The 20634-nt window shown below is 32.2% G+C and overlaps 2 protein-coding genes across 3 annotated transcripts in view; both read left to right on the plus strand.

The window, feature by feature from the left end:
- LOC139482471 (AP-2 complex subunit alpha-2-like) overlaps positions 1–20634 on the plus strand; it is a 171817-nt gene that overhangs the window by 102005 nt on the left and 49178 nt on the right. The window lies entirely within an intron of this gene.
- Positions 1352–18829, plus strand: LOC139482457 (uncharacterized). 2 transcript variants are annotated; one of them, XM_071266356.1, is made up of 4 exons: positions 1352–1540; positions 13205–13343; positions 15976–16145; positions 16675–18829. In XM_071266356.1, the coding sequence occupies exons 1-4, from the start codon at positions 1486–1488 to the stop codon at positions 16869–16871; spliced, it is 561 nt and encodes a 186-aa protein (XP_071122457.1). In that variant the 5' UTR covers positions 1352–1485; the 3' UTR covers positions 16872–18829. The 2 variants fall into 2 exon arrangements, with proteins under 2 accessions (XP_071122457.1, XP_071122456.1); XM_071266355.1 differs by lacking the exon at positions 1352–1540 and adding an exon at positions 8815–8969.

A 20634-nucleotide genomic window follows, 5' to 3' on the forward strand; every position in this document is an offset into this window, starting at 1 on the left:
GGCTTCAGCTGGTCCCTAAACACAAAATTGGTAGTAGTTTAGTTAAATATGTATTTCGATAGAAAATATACTGTTATGGAGACTAATAAAACAGGTTTTTTTTCGATAGTAATATTTTAAAACACGCTTTTCTATGAATATCTTGTAAGTCTTTATGAAGGATTTAATTTCGAATGTATTTCAAAGATTGTGTTTACAGATTTGTTAGTTTCTCTGGATGAACTTTGAAAAGAAATATGCAAGTTCAGAAATCTTATGTTCAGTGGTTGTCGTTTGTTTCTTTGGTTCATAAGTGTTTCTCGTTTCTCGTTTTTATATAGAATAGACCGTTGGTTTTCCCGTTTGAATGGTTTTACAACAGTAATTTTGGGCCCTTTATAACTTGCTTTTCGATGTCAGCGTAGGCTCCGTGTTGAAGACCATACCCTGACCTATAAAGGTTTACTTTTATAAATTGTAACTTGGATGGAGAGTTGTCTCATTGGCACTCATACCACGTCTTCCTATAGAAAGTACACATTCAATTAACCGACCTTACTATGAATCTACGATATTCTAGAGCTTTCAGTTCCAATCAGGATTTCCTTGCTACTGGATGTAATAGATAAAGACTGTTAACATTGGTTATAGTATTACCACCTCAATCAAGTTATTTCTATTTACTTTTTGAACCATGAGTGTGAAGTGATGAAGATGAAGTTATCCTTGATGACGTCATCACGATAGGTTGACCGTTATAGAATATATGTTTCACAGATGTCGACGGATACGTTTGAATTGTAGTAATAGTAACATCAATTCTGTTCGTATTTTCATTCGTTTAATAATTCTTTAGTTTTAAGCAGTGTTTTGTGTACAGTTGTTTGTATTTTCGTTTTTGAAATGGCATTTGTCAGTTTGTTTATGATCTGTTTGTTTGATTAACTTGATAGTGCTTATATATAGACGTTAATATCAAAACAAAACATATTCAATAGTTTTAAGTTTAATTCACTTTTGGATTTTTTAGTGTTTACAAAATTTTACACCCAAATCTAACCTTGTTATCCGACACTATGATATAACACTAGACGTACTGAAGTATAAGACACCTTGAAAGCTAACCATTGCAAGAGAAGTCAACCTTTTGCTGGTGATTAGAACTAAAATTCATATTTTGCAATATACATTTTAAAGATCTCGGTAAACTACCTTCATGTTAAATGTATCGATTTTGATGATTTATTTTCTTAATCACGTGTGCTATCGTTTACCTCAGATAAGGTAAACATGGATATATCATGTTTCACTTCCTTAATTCGTACAATCAAAATTTTTATTTTTTTATTTTAAACATAAGTACCTAACATTATTCCATTGCTCAATAAAGACTTGTTTACTTTTGTATGACTTTAGTTTTGACAAAAAGCTATATCGTATAAAATTTAGTTATTATAAGTTAACTATTGCATCAGGTATACCTTGAAAAGGTTCTGGAATATTAGAATGGAATTTATAACAAGAATTTTGTGGTGGATTGTACTTTACTCTTTGAAAATTGGTAAGTTTTTTTCATAACTCCAATCCTATAATATATGTTCAGAAATGACTTATTCGTACAAATGCAAATCTTTCCAGACATCACCACAATAAAATTTTACTACCGATATGCTATGAACATGATGTAACAGAATTAAATTAACTTAATTTGAATTTAATCAGACATATGATAAAACGAAATTTGAAAAACGGATAGTTACTGAAACCTCATGGGTATACATAACTTGATTGATATATTAATATTATGTAAATTTTCAATGCGATAACTGTACATGCTACATAATTATTGTAGGACAAAGGTTTTATCTTCGACATTTAAAAGTTATTATGTAGCGTCCTCGAATAAATAAACTGGTATTCGTACGGTAATTACTATGCTTGAATCAAAACAGTGCTGTTAGATATCAACTACATTTTTTGATTCGTCACTGATGAGTCTTTTGTAGACGAAATACGCGTCTGGCGTAAATATAAAATTTTGGTCTTGGTATCTGTGATGAGTTTATTTGCAACCACTAGGTCGATGCCACTGCTGGTGGAGATTTATTTCCACGAGAGTATCATCAGCCCAGTAGTTAGCACTTCTGTGTTGACTTGAGTTATCATTGATATATTCATAATTATAAATTAATTGTAAACAAAACTTAGAATTTTTGAAAAAATAAGGTTTTTCTACTTCATGAATAGATTACCTTAGCCGTATCTGGCATAACTTTTAGGAATTTTTGGTCCTCAATGTTCTTCACCTTCGTACTTCATTTGGCCTTTTAAAAAAAATTGATTCGAGCGTCACTGGTGAGTCTTTGTACACGCAACGCGCGTCTGGCATATATATTAAATTTGAATCTATGTAACTATGATGAGTTTTTTTGTCCATTAAATTATCGAATTTTGATTGGTCTGTATTCGTACGAGAGGATGACATTAAAAAAAATCACCCGCTCAGCCATGTGAAAGAGTAAAAAAGCACCCTCGCATTAGCCAATCAAAATGTGGCATTTTAACATGGAGTATAATAAATTGAATAATCACATCACACACTATCCTTCAATTGTTATCAGGCGTTCAAATATTACCAACATCACTACTGTTATGTTGATCGTTATTGCTTGAACTAGTTTTTTGAATTCGGTTTAAATATTTCTAATTAATTCTGAAAACTGATTGAATATTTAGTATGATGTTAGTCGTCGTCAAGACTTTAAATGAAAACAAACGCAAACCAGGAAGTTCGACAGAGGGAAGGTCAAAGTTTATGCATTAAAACTCAATGAATAAGTTTAATTCTTAATATTAACTACACGAATGCGTTTCACTGATAATATTTGTATTTTATGTATCCATATACATATAATTGACTGTAAACAAAATCTTGAATTTTTCAAAACACTAGTGCTAAGGAATTTACCCACGAAATACACTACCTAAGCTATGTTTGGCAAAAACTTTCTGAACTTTTGAAACTTTGATTCTCTTCAACTTCATCCTTTATTTATCCGTTCCAAAATTTTATGATTAGAACGTCACTGATGAGTTTTGTGTTGGACAAATGTGCGCCTGGCTTATACCATTTAATTCCAGTATTTATGATGATTTAAATAACAACTATCAGAACATTGCACAGTTGACACAATCTATTATTTATGCACAAAATACTTTCTTCCTGTGATAAGAATATCAGGAATAATTTCTATCAAGCTTTAAAATGACCCCTATTGCTATGTAAAATTTATAATATGGATTTATTTACCAATATAAAAATGAATGAAAGCTTAAAGACAAATCCCTCTATTGTTTATGCGCATATACAAGCGCAACAGTACTATGCCGTCAGCGGTTTATGACGTCGCGGTTTCTGCGAACTGGAAACGTTTATTAGAGTTATTCCTCTTTGAGCCGATGGAGAGAGTGACAATCGTTTTGACAGGTTAATATGCCGAGAAAAAAATTAAAATTGTTTTTAAATAATAGACATGTTCCAGAATTGGATAAAATATGAGAATGAAAAGAGAGTCAACTATACAGCAATCTAACAACAAAAAATACACAAAAATGACCGTAAAGAAACGAAATAGAATCTGGATACTCGACAACAAGATGAGCCAATCAAATTATAATATAATACTTTTTTCCTTAATTTTCTACATGTATAGACTTTTGTAGGTTCTTAATTACATCGATATTTTACAAATCATTAAGAAAGTACGAAAATCATCAATCTTTCTGATCATGTCCTCAAAATTCACTGTATATTTAGCAATAGGTATGGATATGGCAAATTGCACTGACGTATTTTGAATGTGTACTGCACTTACATTTTTACATGAATATGATAATTAGATTTCAAATAAACACCAACAAAACAGTAACCTAATGACGCATACATGTAAAACAAAGTACATCTAGAGAAGTTAACATATAATCTTCTAACATTGTAGGTTTTTTTATATGACCATTCCGATTTTGTCCCGATTGTTTGATATTTATGTATAAGGTGCGCATTTTTTGTTTAAAAAAACATAATCGTGTCTGTGTTAAAAAGATGTCGGAATGAAGAATTACAGAGGAATGCATATGGGAAAAAAATAATTAAAAGGAGATTTGAGAAAAGAGGTCGGACTAGGTTTTATTCATACTCACGGTATGACAGCTGTACGAGTATACTTAGACTGAGTTTCTAGCAACATTACGGAATATTTCGATATTCATAGATGCCTAACGATGAGTGATCAAAACAGAAATGGTGTTAATTAGACCCCGTTAACACTTGCACGGAATTGAAATAAAATCGATCTCTGAAGAGCATCTCGCGTTTTCGATCTTTTTAAAAGAACTTGTGCGTTTACATTTAGTATACATATTGCATATCTAAAATAATCAGCCTAACCATTTCGTTGACAAAAAATCGTAAAAAATTGAATAAGGAAATATTTGGTTCATTAGATAATTATATGGTTCTGCATTTATAAATATTATATATGATTAACATGTCATAAGTAATTAAAAAAAAAAATTGTCAGAAAAAAATTACTTATAACGCTCATTTCGTTTGAAGATGAGTAATCTACAGGGGAAAAAAATACTGAATGAATGCAATTGAAAAGATATTGTTTTAAAAAGGTGCACCGAATATCACACGTATAGCAAGAGAATATGGAACGAATAAGTAACAGGGCATAAGTCGATCACTGAAACGAGTATTTACGCCTTAGAATAGGGTTATTTTATCTCTTAGAACCAATATATAGCATCAGAGACGAGAACAAAAAAGGTGCGACCTATAACAAGCATATTGTAAGCGAATAAGTAGCAGGTCATCGGTCTAACGCTAAAACTGGAACATACGCGCTAATAGGTATATTTCACTTTTAAGAACCTATAACTAACACCAGAGACAAGAAAACAATTGAACAGATTTGTTTCGTAATAGGTGCAATGTGTTTCAACGTATAAGGAACGAATAAGTAACGGTATCAGTCGAGCGCTGTAACGGGTCCTGTCTCAACTCAGGAGTATGTAATTTAAAGTGGTTGTTGTTTGCAAAAGAGTCACACATTTGTTTTTCATTAATTTTTTTTTTTTTTATTATTTTCTAGTTTGAATTGTGTTACATTTGTCCTTTCGAGACCTTTTATAGTTGTGTATGCGGTATGGGATTTGCTCATTGTTGTAGACAGTACGGTGACCCATAGTTAATAATTTCCAGTGTCAATTGGTCATTTGTGGAGCATTGTGTTATTTGCAATCATACCACATTTTCTTTTTTTATTAATATATTTTCAGAAGAATGACGCAAAAAACGTCGAATATATTAATTTGGTTTTTATTATCTTCATGGCACGTTTTGTCAAATCATTTGAGAATAAACACTAAAAACATTTTTAAACTGACCATGCGCAGATTTATTTTCATATCTACATAAAACACTTGGAATTTTATATCGATTGATTGATTGAAAAGTCGATCGCGATGAATCTAAAGGTTTTCACTTGAAGAAAAATCGGTTCATAAAAAAATCGTTCTTTTAAAACTACGTCTGGGGATGGCATGTTTACGTCCGATTGAAGATCGATCTTTCTCATTTTTGCAATACTAAAGATCGGCGATCTCAGAAATGATCGATCTTTATTGTTATTGGAAACGGAGTCTTAGATTTCTAATGATTTTAAGTAATTATCATCAAAATAAAAAGGAACAACATTCTTAAACGAAATTAAAATTCATGATATATACCTGAAGCTAAATTCTGTCTTGTCTTTCAGATATACTTTGATTGAACAATGATATTATATAAAATGTCTTCACTATTTTAAAAAGAATTTCTGTTCAACACGCAAGCACTATGAATAACCTGAAATGAAATGTACAGAAGCATTCGCGTGTACTTTTGTCCAACGCATTGTTTTCCAACCACCGCATTTATATTACGTGTCTGTGATACTGACTGAAAACTAAGTACTATCATGTGTAGATTACTGTGAATTTATCGTAGTTTAAAACAAACAATCAACAAAACAGCAAATAACGATAACTGGGTTGACTCTAATTTGTGAGAATATAGCCTAAAACGGCCGAACGTCTTTCGACGTTGTTTTTAGAATTGGCGCAATGTGTTCCCGCCAATTCAAATTGTTAACCCCTTTTTAGAAATATCTCTTTTTCCATTACGGTGACCCCATCTTTTTATTTCCTTATTTTGTTTAGATATAAACAACACATATTCTATTGAAGACTAATGGAGAAATTATTGGTCAATTTTTTTTAAACTTAATTTTTTTATAGGTATTTCACAATAAAAAAAAGGCGGGAAAACTATTATAGCAACTTATCATTATTATTTTCCACTCAGAAAATGGTGATATTATTAAAATAGTTTGTATTAACAACTAGGTTAACAAAACAGACAAGTTTTTATTGGATACGGACTTGAAAAAAATATTACACTGCTATTGACTAGAAGTCCCAATTTCCATATTCCGTGAAAAAGATGGCGTTTTAAATCGAAAACGAGGTCGGTGACCCCATTTTTTAATTTGCTTATTTTAAAGCTTTTACCTAGCCTAAAGTAAAAATAAAATATAAAGAAGATATTATTGGTAGATCTGAATAGAAGGATTTGTCTTTAAACAATGACTAGATAGAAAGACATCGAATTGTTGTACATATACGTATAATGGAATTCTACGCGACTGTCAAGTCAGATGTTTAGATAGCTATGAAACTTGGTTTAATCCACCATTTTCTACTAAAGGTAAAACCTGTACCAAGTCATAAATATGACGGTTGTTTTCCATTCGTTTATTGTGTTTCAGCTTTGATTTTAATAGCCATTTGATAAAAGACTGTAAGTTTTGATTTTTTTTATATACCTACTATAATACATTATGTTTGTTATACATACAATCATAACGTTTTTCTTGGTGGTGTACAGGGTTTAAATCGACAGCTTTCAAGAATGATGACAGAATTGTTAAATCTTATCTAAAATTATTACACTGTTATTTCGATATTTTGACCAAACAAGAACTTTGTTATTTCAGTGCGACTGGCATACAAATGAGAGGTTTAGCTAGCTGTAAGATCAGGTGTAATCCATTATTTCTACATTCGGACATGCTCTGTTCCAAGTGAGGAATATAACAGTTGTTTTTCATTCGTTAGATGTGTTGTGTTTTTTTGTACCAATTTTGCCATTGTTAAAAGGCTTTCCGTTCTGAATTCTCCTTGGCGTTGTTTTACTTTTTAGATACCTGCTGTAATTTATTTCCGCTTGTAAAATATTAAATTATATCTGTTATGATGTATTGGGTACGAATCAACAGGGTCCATAATATGTTAATATCTTAACATTATGACAATGTTGTTTCGTTATTTTGACCAAACAAGATAAAATTGAGAATGGAAATGGGGAATGTATCAAAGAGACAACAACCCGACCATAGAAAAAAAACAACAGCAGAAGGTCACCAACAGGTCTTCAATGTAACGGGAAATTCCCGCACCCGGAGGCGTCCTTCAGCTGGCCTCTAAACAAATATATACTAGTTCAGTGATAATGAACGCCATACTAATTTCCAAATTGTACAAAAGAAACTAAAATTAAAATAATACAAGACTAACAAAGACCAGAGACTCCTGACTTGGGACAGACGCAAAAATGTGGCGGGGTTAAACATGTTTATGAGATCTCAACCCTCCCCCTATACATCTAGCCAATGTAGAAAAGTAAACGCATAACAATACGTACATTTAAAATTCAATTCAAGAGAAGTCCGAGTCTGATGTCAGAAGATGTAACCAAAGAAAATAAACAAAATGACAATTATACATAAATAACAACAGACTACTAGCAGTTAACTGACATGCCAGCTCCAGACTTCAATTTAACTGACTGAAAGATTATGATTTCATCATATGAATATCAGGCACAATCCTTCCCGTTAGGGGGTTTAGTTTCATACCATCATAACATATATGAGAAGAACATAACCCGTGTCATGCCAACAACTGGTTTTCAAATAAATGTGTTTAGTTCCGATGCAAAGACCCTATAAGTGAATCAATATTAACGCCAAAAGATGCAATCTTTAATGACCTCACAACAGTATCGTAACTATATCCCTTCTTAATAAGTCTATTTAAAGATTTTGTTAGTTTCTGCGGTGAATACTGACATTTTTGTGCTTTATAAAGAATATTTCCATTAAAAATTGGATGTTTAATACTTAAACGTATAAGAAGTCTGCATGTTGAGCTATGTTTACGAATGATGTCCTTATACCGATGATAAAATTTAGTAAATGTTTTGACTAGTTTGTGATATCGAAAACCCTGGTGTAATAATTTTTCAGTAATACATAAATTTCTCTCGTTCAAATCTAAAACATTGTTACATACACGAGCGAATCGTACAAGTTGAGATATATAAACACCGTAAGATGGTGACAAGGAACTGTCACCATCTAAAAATGGATAATTAACGATAGGAAATGAAAAATCATCTCTTTTATCATAAATTTTAGTATTAAGCTTTCCGTTAGTGATATAGATATCAAGATCGAGGAAAGGGCAGTGGTCATTGTTAGTATTATATTATCGATATGACATTTTTCCATTTTCTCATAAAATTGAAATGAAATAAAGTAGACATTTGAAGCTAATGTACAGCAGTCACGAGCAGATATTAGTGAAAGATTAAAAAGATAACATTTTATTAATTTTGCTACGTATGGGCTGGCATTTAAAAATGGTAAAGAGTGCACTTTATTGACAAAAGATTTTGTAAGTACATAAGATAATATTGGTGTACACTACAGTTGTGTTTATTGTTAAGTAGGAAAGACAAGATTTTTCCAAATTCATTGCTTTATCTATCATGGATTTTAGAGTGAAAATGTATTTGTGGATCTTATTTTTGATTTGTAAATTTGGTAAGATTTTTTTTGTCTACTTAATGCGAATAGTATTTTCAAAACGTATCATTAAGCACTTAAAGTTGCATAATTTAACAATGAAATCTAGTGTAAAACCGTATTTTACTTTTCCAAATTTCATTCTTATTTAGAGGTAGCACGGTAGTATATCCTGGCCCATAGGCGATAATGATAGCCTTTTTAGAATTTTCACCACTTTCTAACACTGCAAAAAATTTTACATTCACAGTTAACTGAAGTACTTTCATTTAACTATTCAGAAATTAATTTGGATATTGATCATGACCGTTTACCTTTTTTGCTATTTTTAAAAACCTAAGGCCACTAGTGCTTTTAGGTCTTTTATCGTGCAGTGAATACAAAGTTTTAAAAAATTCCCCAAAATTCATTTTCATCTTTATGTAAAACGATTTCATATTTTTCTACACCTGATTCACATCCCTCAGTTTGGAAAAGTATGTTCAGTTGATACTGTATTTTTTGTCAAATCACACTGTTCAGATACATTGATTTAGGTAGGGTACACAAAAGAGCAACCTGAATTCTGGAATGCAAATACTACCGTGCCACCTAGAAGAAGATCCTTGCTATTATAGTTTAGTTAATATAGAAATTTGCATTGGAAATGAACTAACTAAAATGACTGTGGAAATGAAAAAAATCCGGCGAATTTTCAATCTTTGGACTCTAGCATCACTGAAAAGACATTTACTGTCAAACTGCACATCTGGGCCGAAAAAAAAGTACCATGAATGTTGTAACAAACAAAACTTCGAATAAACCCAACTACGATGTTATATTTTAAACAAAGAGTTAACAGAATAATTGTTATGTGCTGTAAAGAATATTACGTAAATCACGGGCTGTTCAAGGTTATACAATATTTGTATTAGATTTAAAATGAATAATAACAGTTATTTAAATCTAAAAGATATGTTGATAATTGATATACACTATAGAGGAAAACATGAATAAGTACGAATTGCCTTTTTTTATCTGGCTTCGTATGTGCATGTACTGACATTTAAATTGACCCAGAGTTTTTCTTCATTTGAATCAATAATTTTCATATCCTTTTGAGCCAGATAGACAAAATCTGACTGAATATATTTGAATATTCAAGGTCAATCTAGATAGCCTTGATTTAATATCAAAACCATCCTATTCGGTAGTCTTTTTTTCAAATTAGTAAGATATTTGTTAGCATAGGTTTCAAATGCTCTTCAACATCATATTCTAGTTGGTCACCAGACTGTATTTTATGGAACAGAACTAACCAGTTTTATACGCAAGGTATCAAAGATTAATTTATAAATGCCTGTACCAAATCAAATAATATTACGTTACAAAAATATTACAGTTGTTATCCATTCGTTTGGTGTGTTTGAGCTTTAGATTTTGTCCTTCGATTTTGAACTTGTTTTAATTTCCTCTGAGTTTAAGTGTTTGTTGTAATTTTACTTTTTTATATAGACTCAATTTATATAAAAATTATCTGAACAACTACAAAGTTGATTTTTTTTTATTTTGATAACTGGTCCGTTCCCTTTTGTCAAGCATTTAATACCAGTAAATCTGTTATAGATAATGCATATTTTAAAGTTTTTCTTGTCGAAGAACACAGAGGGGTGTCAGGATTGATCAAATGAAAGACCGACAGTAGGGGCGAATCTGACATGGAGTAAAACTGTAAGATCAAGTCAGAATCTATATGCCTTGAAATTATCGGACAATTCGAACAACCTGCTGTTGGATTGCTGCCCCTGAATTAGTAATGTTAAGGAAATTTTGCATTTTGTGGTTATATATTATTTTTAATATTATAATAGATAGAGATAAACTGTAAACAGCAATGGTGTTCAGCTAACTAAGATCTACAAATAAGTCGACTTGACCAAAATGGTCATTTGATCCAATAAAGAGTTATTGCCCTTTATAGTTAATTTCTAACAATTTTATCGAATTTTTTGTAATCTTTAACAAAATCTTCTTCTCTGAAACAACTGAGACAAATTAAACCAAACTTGACCACAATCATCATTTGGGTATCTTGTTTTAAAAATGTGCACGATGACCCTGTCTGCCAAAACATGGCAGACATGGCTAAACATAGAACATAAGGGTTAAATGCAGTTTTTGCCTTATATCTCTGAAACTAAAGCAAAACTATAACTGTTGAATTATTTCATTCATCTTTTTTTCCCTTTTACAGTTGATTTTTCCGTCGGGTTTAGGTTGTAACCTGGATCTGTCTTTTTCTCAATTGATTTATGACTTTTGAACAGAGGTATACTTTTGTTGCCATTATCTATATGTTATTGAAAGCTACCGATCACGTGTGTCACATTATGTGAGCCATGGTGCAGTGATTAGTGCATGAGACTACTAACACAAAGGTTCCTGGTTCGATTCCCGTTCTGGGATGAAAATTTCAAGGGAATAAATTTTCGGCTTTCCCTTGACACCATTTGCGAGTATGGTCTTGAGAAAACAATGATAGTCCGTCAAAAGGGGACGATAAATGGCTGACTCGTGAGAGAGCCATATCTCTTGCACGTAAAAGAAACCCTTGTAGATTTCGAAAAAGAGCAGCTACTGCTCACTGATAAATCCCCTGCCGCAAGTGGATAATTTTAATAGTGTAAACATATGTAAATGTTCGGTAAACAGGAAGTTGTCGAGTGAAATTCTGAAAATGTACCACAAAGTATAGCTGACTTATATAAACCCTGAGAGAAAAAAAATCAGAAATCATTGTATTGTAGTTCCTGAGAAAATGCAACGAACATTTTTAACTTTGCTATCATTTGTTAAATGATACAAGTATTCGATACACAGGAAGATGTTGATTGGTGAATCTGAAACGAATCACACGGTATAGCTGACTAATATAAAAGAGGGACGAAAGATACCAAAGGGACAGTCAAACTCATAAATCTAAAACAAACTGACAACGCCATGGCTAAAAATGAAAAAGACAAACAGAAAAACGATAGTACACATGACACAACATAGAAAACTAAAGAATAAACAACACGAACCCCACCAAAAACTAGGGGTGATATAAACCATGAAAACAAATTTGACAAATCCTTGTAGCGTAGTTCCTGAGATAGATGCAAAGAAAAATGGAATGGACGAACTGACGGACTGACGAATGGATAGATGAATAGTATAATTAAAGGTAACTGAAATCGCGACTAGAAAAACAGATAACGTTACTAACAATATATGTGTTTCCGCTGAAATAAGTCATACAGACGGAGACATACAACAACAAACAAGACATGGTTTATATAGCTTTACTTGTTCGTGACTTTTGACTTCGTCCTCGTTCAATAAAATCTGAACACAGGTCCATATATAACGTATATTACATATGTAAATAATGTATTAGAAAAATGGTGTTCGGTATTCTTTGGGTGTAATTTTCAATTGCATTTTGCAATAAATTTTAACATGCAAATAAAAATATAAATATTCTTTGAACAACTTCATAGCTTGTTGCATTATCTTTCTTGTTTTCTTAGCGTCTGTAACATAAACATATCAACATCTCCTACTGACTAGTAAGTTTTATTTTTCTGATGCTTCAGCGCTGTTTACATGGTTATTATGTGTGACGTCATGACGTCATCAATCTCAATTAAGCAAGATTTTTTATATATTGACCACCAGTATACATATAACTAGAAACATAGCGTCAATATACCTAAAAATAGAAATAAGGCTTCGGATACGTAAAATAACCTTTGAAGCACGTGATCGTCATATCCAACAGTAGAATTCTACACCATATATAATATGAATCTATAACAAACAGTATAACACCAGCATTGCTACTAACTACAGGATGACCCCAAACTTGATAAAATGATTCAATAAGCGACAAAATGTGCTAAACACGACAAACACATACCTGCCACTACAGACCTTCGAATAAGATAACATTTCTTATGAATTTGTGACTCTATTACACCTGTATCCCTTGGTGTGAAAATAACTTCACCGAGTTTGAATATATCACGCTTCTGAAACTGTTATAGTGATTGAATTCTATCAACATCTTAACAATAGCAATTAGGATGAGAAATACTTAATATTATTCTTTATACGAAACATATTGCAGGAGATGATACCGAATGTAAAATTTAAAAATATGTTTGTATTTGTTACCCTGTAAAGTTATGCAAGTCAACCACATAAGATTATTTATGGTTTTTGTATTGCAGGTTTTGTTCTATCAGACCTTTGTTATAAGTATTCATACACCTATGGGTACTACTACACCACCTACTGTTACGGATATTGCTATGGATATTACGGCTTTCAATACTGTGATAACTATGACTATTCTCATATAGGGACACTGTAAGTAATTTATACTTAATATTAAACAAAACTCATCAAATATACTAGGCTGCTATACAAATGGTCGAATGGCGTTCACATATCACAGTTGATACAAATATATTAGACTTATTACACAGATTGACGACTTCAATTAAAATCTATGACAAGCATGATTACTTAAACTCTCCTATTGTTAACTCTCCGTTTCTCATCAGTAGCATACCCTCTAAATCTTATACGTCGCATGTCATTTACATATCTCAGTTGGTATGTTACTCTCGTGCATGTTCACAATATACAGATTTCGTGAACAGGAATGGGCTCTTTACATAAAAACATACAGACCTTTGAGAAGGACCGACTGAAATGTATGGAAATAAGAAGTTGAGGTATGATTGCCAATGAGATTACAATCCACCGAAAATCGAATAAAGTGGATTATTATATACATTTAGTTACTCGGAGAAACATCAAATAAATATATCAGAAAAAAGCATAAATATGTAGAACTCATAAGTGCGATGAGGACGCTTAAGTACGATGGTCACGCTAAAGTGTGATGGTCTACGCTAAAGTCTGATGCCTCCATTCGCTAAGGTGTGATGGTTCGCGAAAGTATAGACGACCGAAACGTTGTTGCATTATGACGTTAACCCTTTAACTGCGGGAAGGACAGTAGTTTATGTACAAAGCAAAAATGAGCATGCTGGAAGTATAAACGTCGGTAAAATAATGGTACACGTTTTCAAGCGTAAATCATAAATTGTCCATTAAAACATAAGTGTTTACATTGTAGTAAAATATAACATGTTTTGATACTCGCTACGAAAAAGGGGAAAGCACGAACAACAACCCCTTTCTCTCGCATTTAGATTAAAGTTTGAACAAATTTTTTTTATTGACAATGACCGAATTTTGTATTTACATTAATAGGCTGTGTAAAAGAGGGACGAAAGATACCAAAGGGACAGTCAAACTCATAAATCTAAAACAAACTGACAACGCCATGGCTAAAAATGAAAAAAAGACAAACAGAAAAACAATAGTACACATGACACAACATAGAAAACTATAGAATAAACAACACGAACCAAGCAACAAGCAATAAATGGCAAGCAACATTAATTATTCAATACGTCCACCGTCCTGAACATGCATGAAATATTTGCCACTGGACGTTAAGCAACCAACAAACAATCCAATACGCCCGAATTGTTAAAAAATCATTTAAAGGAAATATAGTATTTTGTGATACCTAAGTAACCTTTTTAGCAATTATTACTAGGTCAGTCTTCTAAATTTAGAAACAGTCACATCAGACTATCGGTAAAGTAAAAGCCTATCGCATTATATGTTATGCATTTTTGTTTCATAGCAAACTAGATTTTGCAAAAATACTTGTTTTTATCATTAGAGCCCTTGAATCATTCTTTTTTGTTCCATCGCACTTTAGCATGCTATACCATCACACTTTAGCAAACAAACAACCGTCGCACGTTAGCGTGAGAAACCATCGTACTTTAGCGTAGACCATTGCACTTTAGCATGACCATCGCACTTTAGAGTCCTACAAATATATTTAGGCTTTTCAGTATTATCAAAATCAGATAAATAGAAGACATTGAGTGCCATAATAGACATTGCCTGAGCTCGTTGAAGAAACATGTTCATGAGACAACTATCAATTAAAGTTCAAAGGACAAAATGTTAAAATTAATTAATATCGTAAGAGTTCCAACAATAAAGAAATCTTTAACCAACGATATTAATTGTAATATTGATTGGAAATTATCTTATCATTTTAACCAAAACAATGCGTACTAGGTTTTTTTGTATTCTGAAATCGTAAGAAAATTACACCCAAAAAGGCATTCGAATGATATTTAATATTTGAATAAATCTTTATTCTCTCTTTATTTTTTTTTCATATCTTTTATTGGGTGAGATTAAGTGGGTTTTTATATTAGTCCATTATGTATTTATGAGTATATCTAATATCAATATATTTATACTGAAACTAATTGTGTTTATTTTCTAAAGATAGTAATACTCTATTTATTTCACTTGACTGGGCGGAGTTTAACCGATTCGCTCACAATAAACCAGTCCATCTATAGATAGGTGTTTTAGGATAAACTCATAAATAGAGTGTCCAGCCATTGTTTTGTAAATTCATTTGATGACACTGATAGGTGATTAGAAATCAGTAATAATTATAACGGCAATCATCCTTATCACACACATCTTCAAATAGACTGGCCTTATGCAAATTAAAACGTAAGCTCCGCCCGATCAGTTGAAATAACATTGGTAATAACATAGGTATATTTTGTGTAATTGTCAAATTCATCATGGAACACTTTCTCCACAATCAGATGTCTATTAAGGGATGAAATAAGTTTGACAGAAGTGTCACGATTCAATAGCTATCAATATATTAATTTAAGTTGCAATACAAAAACAATATTAGGTCAATGTCATAAAAATATAAACTTTTTTGTACTCGGCGCAAAACTGGGAAAGGGCTCAGAATATCCTCGCCCTTCCACAGTTTCGCGGCCTCATGCAAAAAAGTTTATATATTACTGACATGGAGCTAATATTGTGTATCTATTTCATCATGTTATACATAATTTGTGTTGTATTTTAGGTCAATTGGAGCCTTTGTTGGCTTGATAATTGGTTGCATAATTTTCTTCATATTTTTCGTATTCGTGACTGTGGCTATATGTAAATCTTGTACAAGATCTGCAGGTCAACATGGACGAATTGTCAATCCAGCAGGTGGCGTTTCAGTTGTCCAAACAGGTCAACAGCAAGGTAAGTTGCTATTAAAACCGCCATTTGTATAGTAGTTTTATAGTGTTGAAACTACAAGAAATTAAACTGAAGTTACCAAAGTGGCAATAAAAAGCATAAAAGGGAAGAAAAACTTATCATTTCATTAGACAAACAACACATGTTAACCTAAGGACTGCGAGAGCACGATGATCTAATGTGACAAGCCGTTCAGGCTTTACCTCGTGCACCCGTCATGTCAAGACAAGTAAAGGGTTTTAAGGAAAAACACATCATTCGCTCAACAAAATATTGCATTACGGTTTGAGCGCACTATATGCTTTAGTATAATTTAATTAGAAAAATTATAAGATAACATTCAAATGAATTCAATAACATTCACAATATTATACTAAGTATGTGAGTTCAATTTTTATCAAAGTGGTCGCAGATGCTCCGGAAGGGTAAGCAGATCCTACTCCATATGTAAACTTGATAATGTATTTGTTTTTCTGAAACTTTCTTGGGACCTTAAATGTTTACCTTAGAGTATTCTTGTTATAAATTTCAGTGGTACAACAGCATTTCAACTATGCAACACCAACAGCTCCACCTGTGTACTCGAATATGGCGTACTATTCAGCATATCCACCACCACCACCTCAACCAATGAACGAGCCAATGCCACCACCAATTTACGCTGAAGTAAATAGCCACGGTCAACAACCATTTACAAACAATGGTGGTGGACCATCAACAAAACAATAGATCAATACAATAATGAACAATATGGGCAATAAATGTTTAACAAAGCGGACTATGAGAAAGGGGAAAAATGTTTAAAAACTGGTTGTTATGTTTGATAAAAGATATCAAAATTGCATATTCAGATAAAAAAAAAAGAAATTCATTAGGGTTATTTTACTTTTAACCATTCAAATACCATTAGTTACACATTATGCTAGTGAACTTATAAAATATAAAGGGTCGGGAAATTCCATGTGACGCGAATGCGATACTTTTTACCATAACATCATCATTAGTTACACCGTGTGCTATTGATGAACTAATACAATATATAAGGGGTCAGGAAATTCCATGTGAAGTGAATGGGATTCTTTTTATCATTAAATCATCATTAGTTACACCGTGTGCTATTGATGAACTAATACAAAATATAAGGGGTCAGGAATTTCCATGTGAAGTGAATGCGAGCGAACTAGTTTTTAGAGCACGAAAGAAAAACAGAAGCTGCATAACAATTATCAAACCTGAATTCTACCTTTGTCAGCAAAATCAGCTTTCTTAAATGTATCGATTCATTCATCAGAATATGAATATGTCATTACACAGACATCATCTATTACATGTATTAGAGAAGGTGGAATTACAGATAAAAACTTAGAAAAAAAATCGACAATAAACTGACAACGCCATGGCTAAAAATAAAAAGGACAAACAGACAAACAATAGTACACATAACACAACATAGAAAACTAAAGAATAAACAACACGAACCCCACCAAAAACTAGGGGTGATCTCAGGTGCCCCGGAAGGGTAAGCAGACCCTGCTCCACATGTGGCACCCGTCGTGTTGTTTATGAGATAACAAATCCGGTAAATAGTCTAATTCGGTAGGTCACATTTATAAACTGTTAAGAAAAAAGAGACATGAAACCAACAAAAGCCGAGTAAGATGTAAAGTGATCCGATAGTTTAAGCAAACCCTGCAGCACACTGTCACCAGTTGTGTCTTATGCATGATTGAATTTGATTATAAGTCTCATTATATGATATCACTTTGAAATGTATGAGGACATACACGTGGACAACGGTTACCGATCAACAACCTCGTGAATTTAATTGCAAATATACAGTCTCTAGAAAAGAGCCAACCCAGAATTTGTACGCTTCATCGGATGATATACATGTATATGCTTTCATTTCAACCAATAAACCCAATCTAAAATATGAACTGCAATATGAGTACTGTAGCTATTACCTAACATTGAACAATTAACATTTTGGTGTCCCGCTTTGACAACTTTATGTACAATTAAAACGGTTATTTAAATGATTTATATTTAAATGTTCGTAGTGCTTTATTTTGGATCTGAATAACGATTGCAAAGACCATTGTGTTCATTGTTCACTGTTTTAAATATAGATGATTCAATATAATTTAAACATTATAATGACTGTAATGTGTATGCATTGATACTGTGCACATTTTGTAAGACGAATATCTGTTGTCAATGTCTTTATTTAAACTTCAATACAGTATGCTACTTGATAAAGGGTAAAGGTATATATTATACATATAACATATGTTTTCTTTTCCTTATGGATGATCCCAAATTATGATTTAATTCCAATCCTTTGCATTATGATATGATAAATAATTCTATTTTGGAAAACTATATTCCCCCGTCTTATTTAAGATGAATAAACATGATTCGATGATGACAATTGTATTGTGGATTATATTATTGATGTTAAAAAGTGGTAATGTGTGCTTGACCAAAACACTAAGATTGTTTAATCTAAACATTTTCATGATATTGTGTAATGCCAAAACTATATTGATTTTGTATAATCTATATACATAGGTATATGGTTTTTTTTTTTATAAAAACTAGCACCTGTATTTAATTTTATGTAATTTTTGGTCTTAAAGCAAAAGTAACATTAAACTGTGACTATTTATAAAAACACTAATTTACTATTGTTGCATCATCAATGTAATCAGCAGTTACGTATTCAGTATTGCTATCTCACACAGTAGTTATAGATTTAACTCTCCGATCGACTTAGACACATTTTAACGTTGTGTTTCTTTGTTGTCGTTTGTATCCTCTTATATTTGAGTGTGAATTCACCTTATTGTAAGACGTGTCACAGTACTTTCAATCCCAAAATCATGTATTTAGTTTTTATGTTATATTTGTTATTCTCATCGGATTTTGTCTAATGCTTAGTTCGTTTCTGTGTGTGTTACATTTTAATGTTGTGTCGTCATTCACCTCTTATATTTAATGCATTTCCCTCGGTTTTGGTTGTGACACGGATTTGTTGTTTTTTTTCTATCGATTTATGAGTTTTGAACATCGGTATTCTACTGTTGCCTTTATTTAGAACAATAGAATCCTGGCAAAAAAAAAATAAAAACATGGTGCATCGACTGAATCGAATGCTATTAATTTATTATCTGACATGCGAATCCCCATTCAGTGAGTAATTCAGTACTTTCTTGTATCTATAGTTCAACTTTGTATTTGTTTGGCTTTATAACTATTTAGATATGAGTGTCACTAATGAGTCTTATGTAGACGAAACGGGCGTCTGGCGTACAAAATTATAATCCTGGTACCTTTGATGGCTAATTAAACATATTTATTTATAGTGGATTGGGTAACAAGTTTTGCAACTTATAATATTAATCCCTTTTAACTTTGCCGGTGCGAGTGATGCCTTGTAGCGGCATAAGCCTGCTCTTTTCGAAATCTACAAGGGTGTCTTTAACGTGCAAGAGATATGGCTCTCTCTTAACACGGGTCAGCCATTTATTCTCCAATTCCGACTTACTATCATCGTTTCATCAAGACCATACTCGCAAATGGTGTCAAGGGTGAGCCGAAAACAATGGGAATCGAACCAGGAACCTTTGTGTTAGTAGTCCGATCCACTAACCACTTGTATCTATAGATTTAAGACCCAGGTAAATGTCGCTTATGAGTTGAGATAGCGTATCAATCAACCATTTCGTGAGGATCTTATATAGATTTAAAAAGATGTGGTACGAGTACCAATGAGACTATTCTCCATCCAAATCATAATTTGTAAAAGGTAAGCCATTATAGGTCAAAGTACGACCTTCAACACGAAGCTTTGTCTCACACCGAACATGAAGCTATAAAGGACCCTAGAATGGCTTTTGTAAAGCGATCCAAACAGGAAAACCAACAGTATGATGCATATTAAAAAACGAGAAACAAGAAACATACATAAACCACACCAACAAAGTACAACCACTGAACAACAGATCAGGGTTTAAGACACTTGCAGTCGATCGTCCAACTCTGTTGAAGCAATTTGTATGTACAATTTTAATAAGTGATCTACTAGTAAACGAATTAGCAAATCTGAAGTTAGAATAGAATATAAAATCTGAAAGAAAGAAAGACTGGTTCAGTAGACAGAATAGAACAGAAATCTGTTCTAAATGTATCCCATTCTACTTGTCGCTTGCTTAAATATTTGTCAAATGATGAATGCTTAAAATTTTTAAAAAGTTCTTTGTCTTGTTTAATATAGTTCAGGGATATACTAGTAGAACAAAATGACAGAGTTTTCTTATACTTTGCCAAAATGAGGATTATACTTTGCTTTTAAACAAATAAATAATAAAAAGTATGGGTCACCATACTATTTTTCAAGGTACGAATCGTTCAAAAAATGCTAAAACTTGCTTAGGATGTTTATAAAAAAAAAACACTTTTTTGTGCATACAAAGAGACAGAATTTTGAAAT

This window comes from Mytilus edulis, chromosome 7 (assembly GCF_963676685.1).
Source record: "Mytilus edulis chromosome 7, xbMytEdul2.2, whole genome shotgun sequence".
Classification (NCBI taxonomy): domain Eukaryota; kingdom Metazoa; phylum Mollusca; class Bivalvia; order Mytilida; family Mytilidae; genus Mytilus; species Mytilus edulis.

Excerpts from the sequence above, each read along its gene's own strand:
- LOC139482457 (XM_071266356.1), top strand. The coding sequence starts at position 1,486 with ATGGAATTTATAACAAGAATTTTGTGGTGGATTGTACTTTACTCTTTG. Across the intron at positions 1,541-13,204 it reads ACTTTACTCTTTGAAAATTG|GTTTTGTTCTATCAGACCTT; the intron begins GTAAGTTTTTTT and ends TTTGTATTGCAG. Across the intron at positions 13,344-15,975 it reads TATTCTCATATAGGGACACT|GTCAATTGGAGCCTTTGTTG; the intron begins GTAAGTAATTTA and ends GTTGTATTTTAG.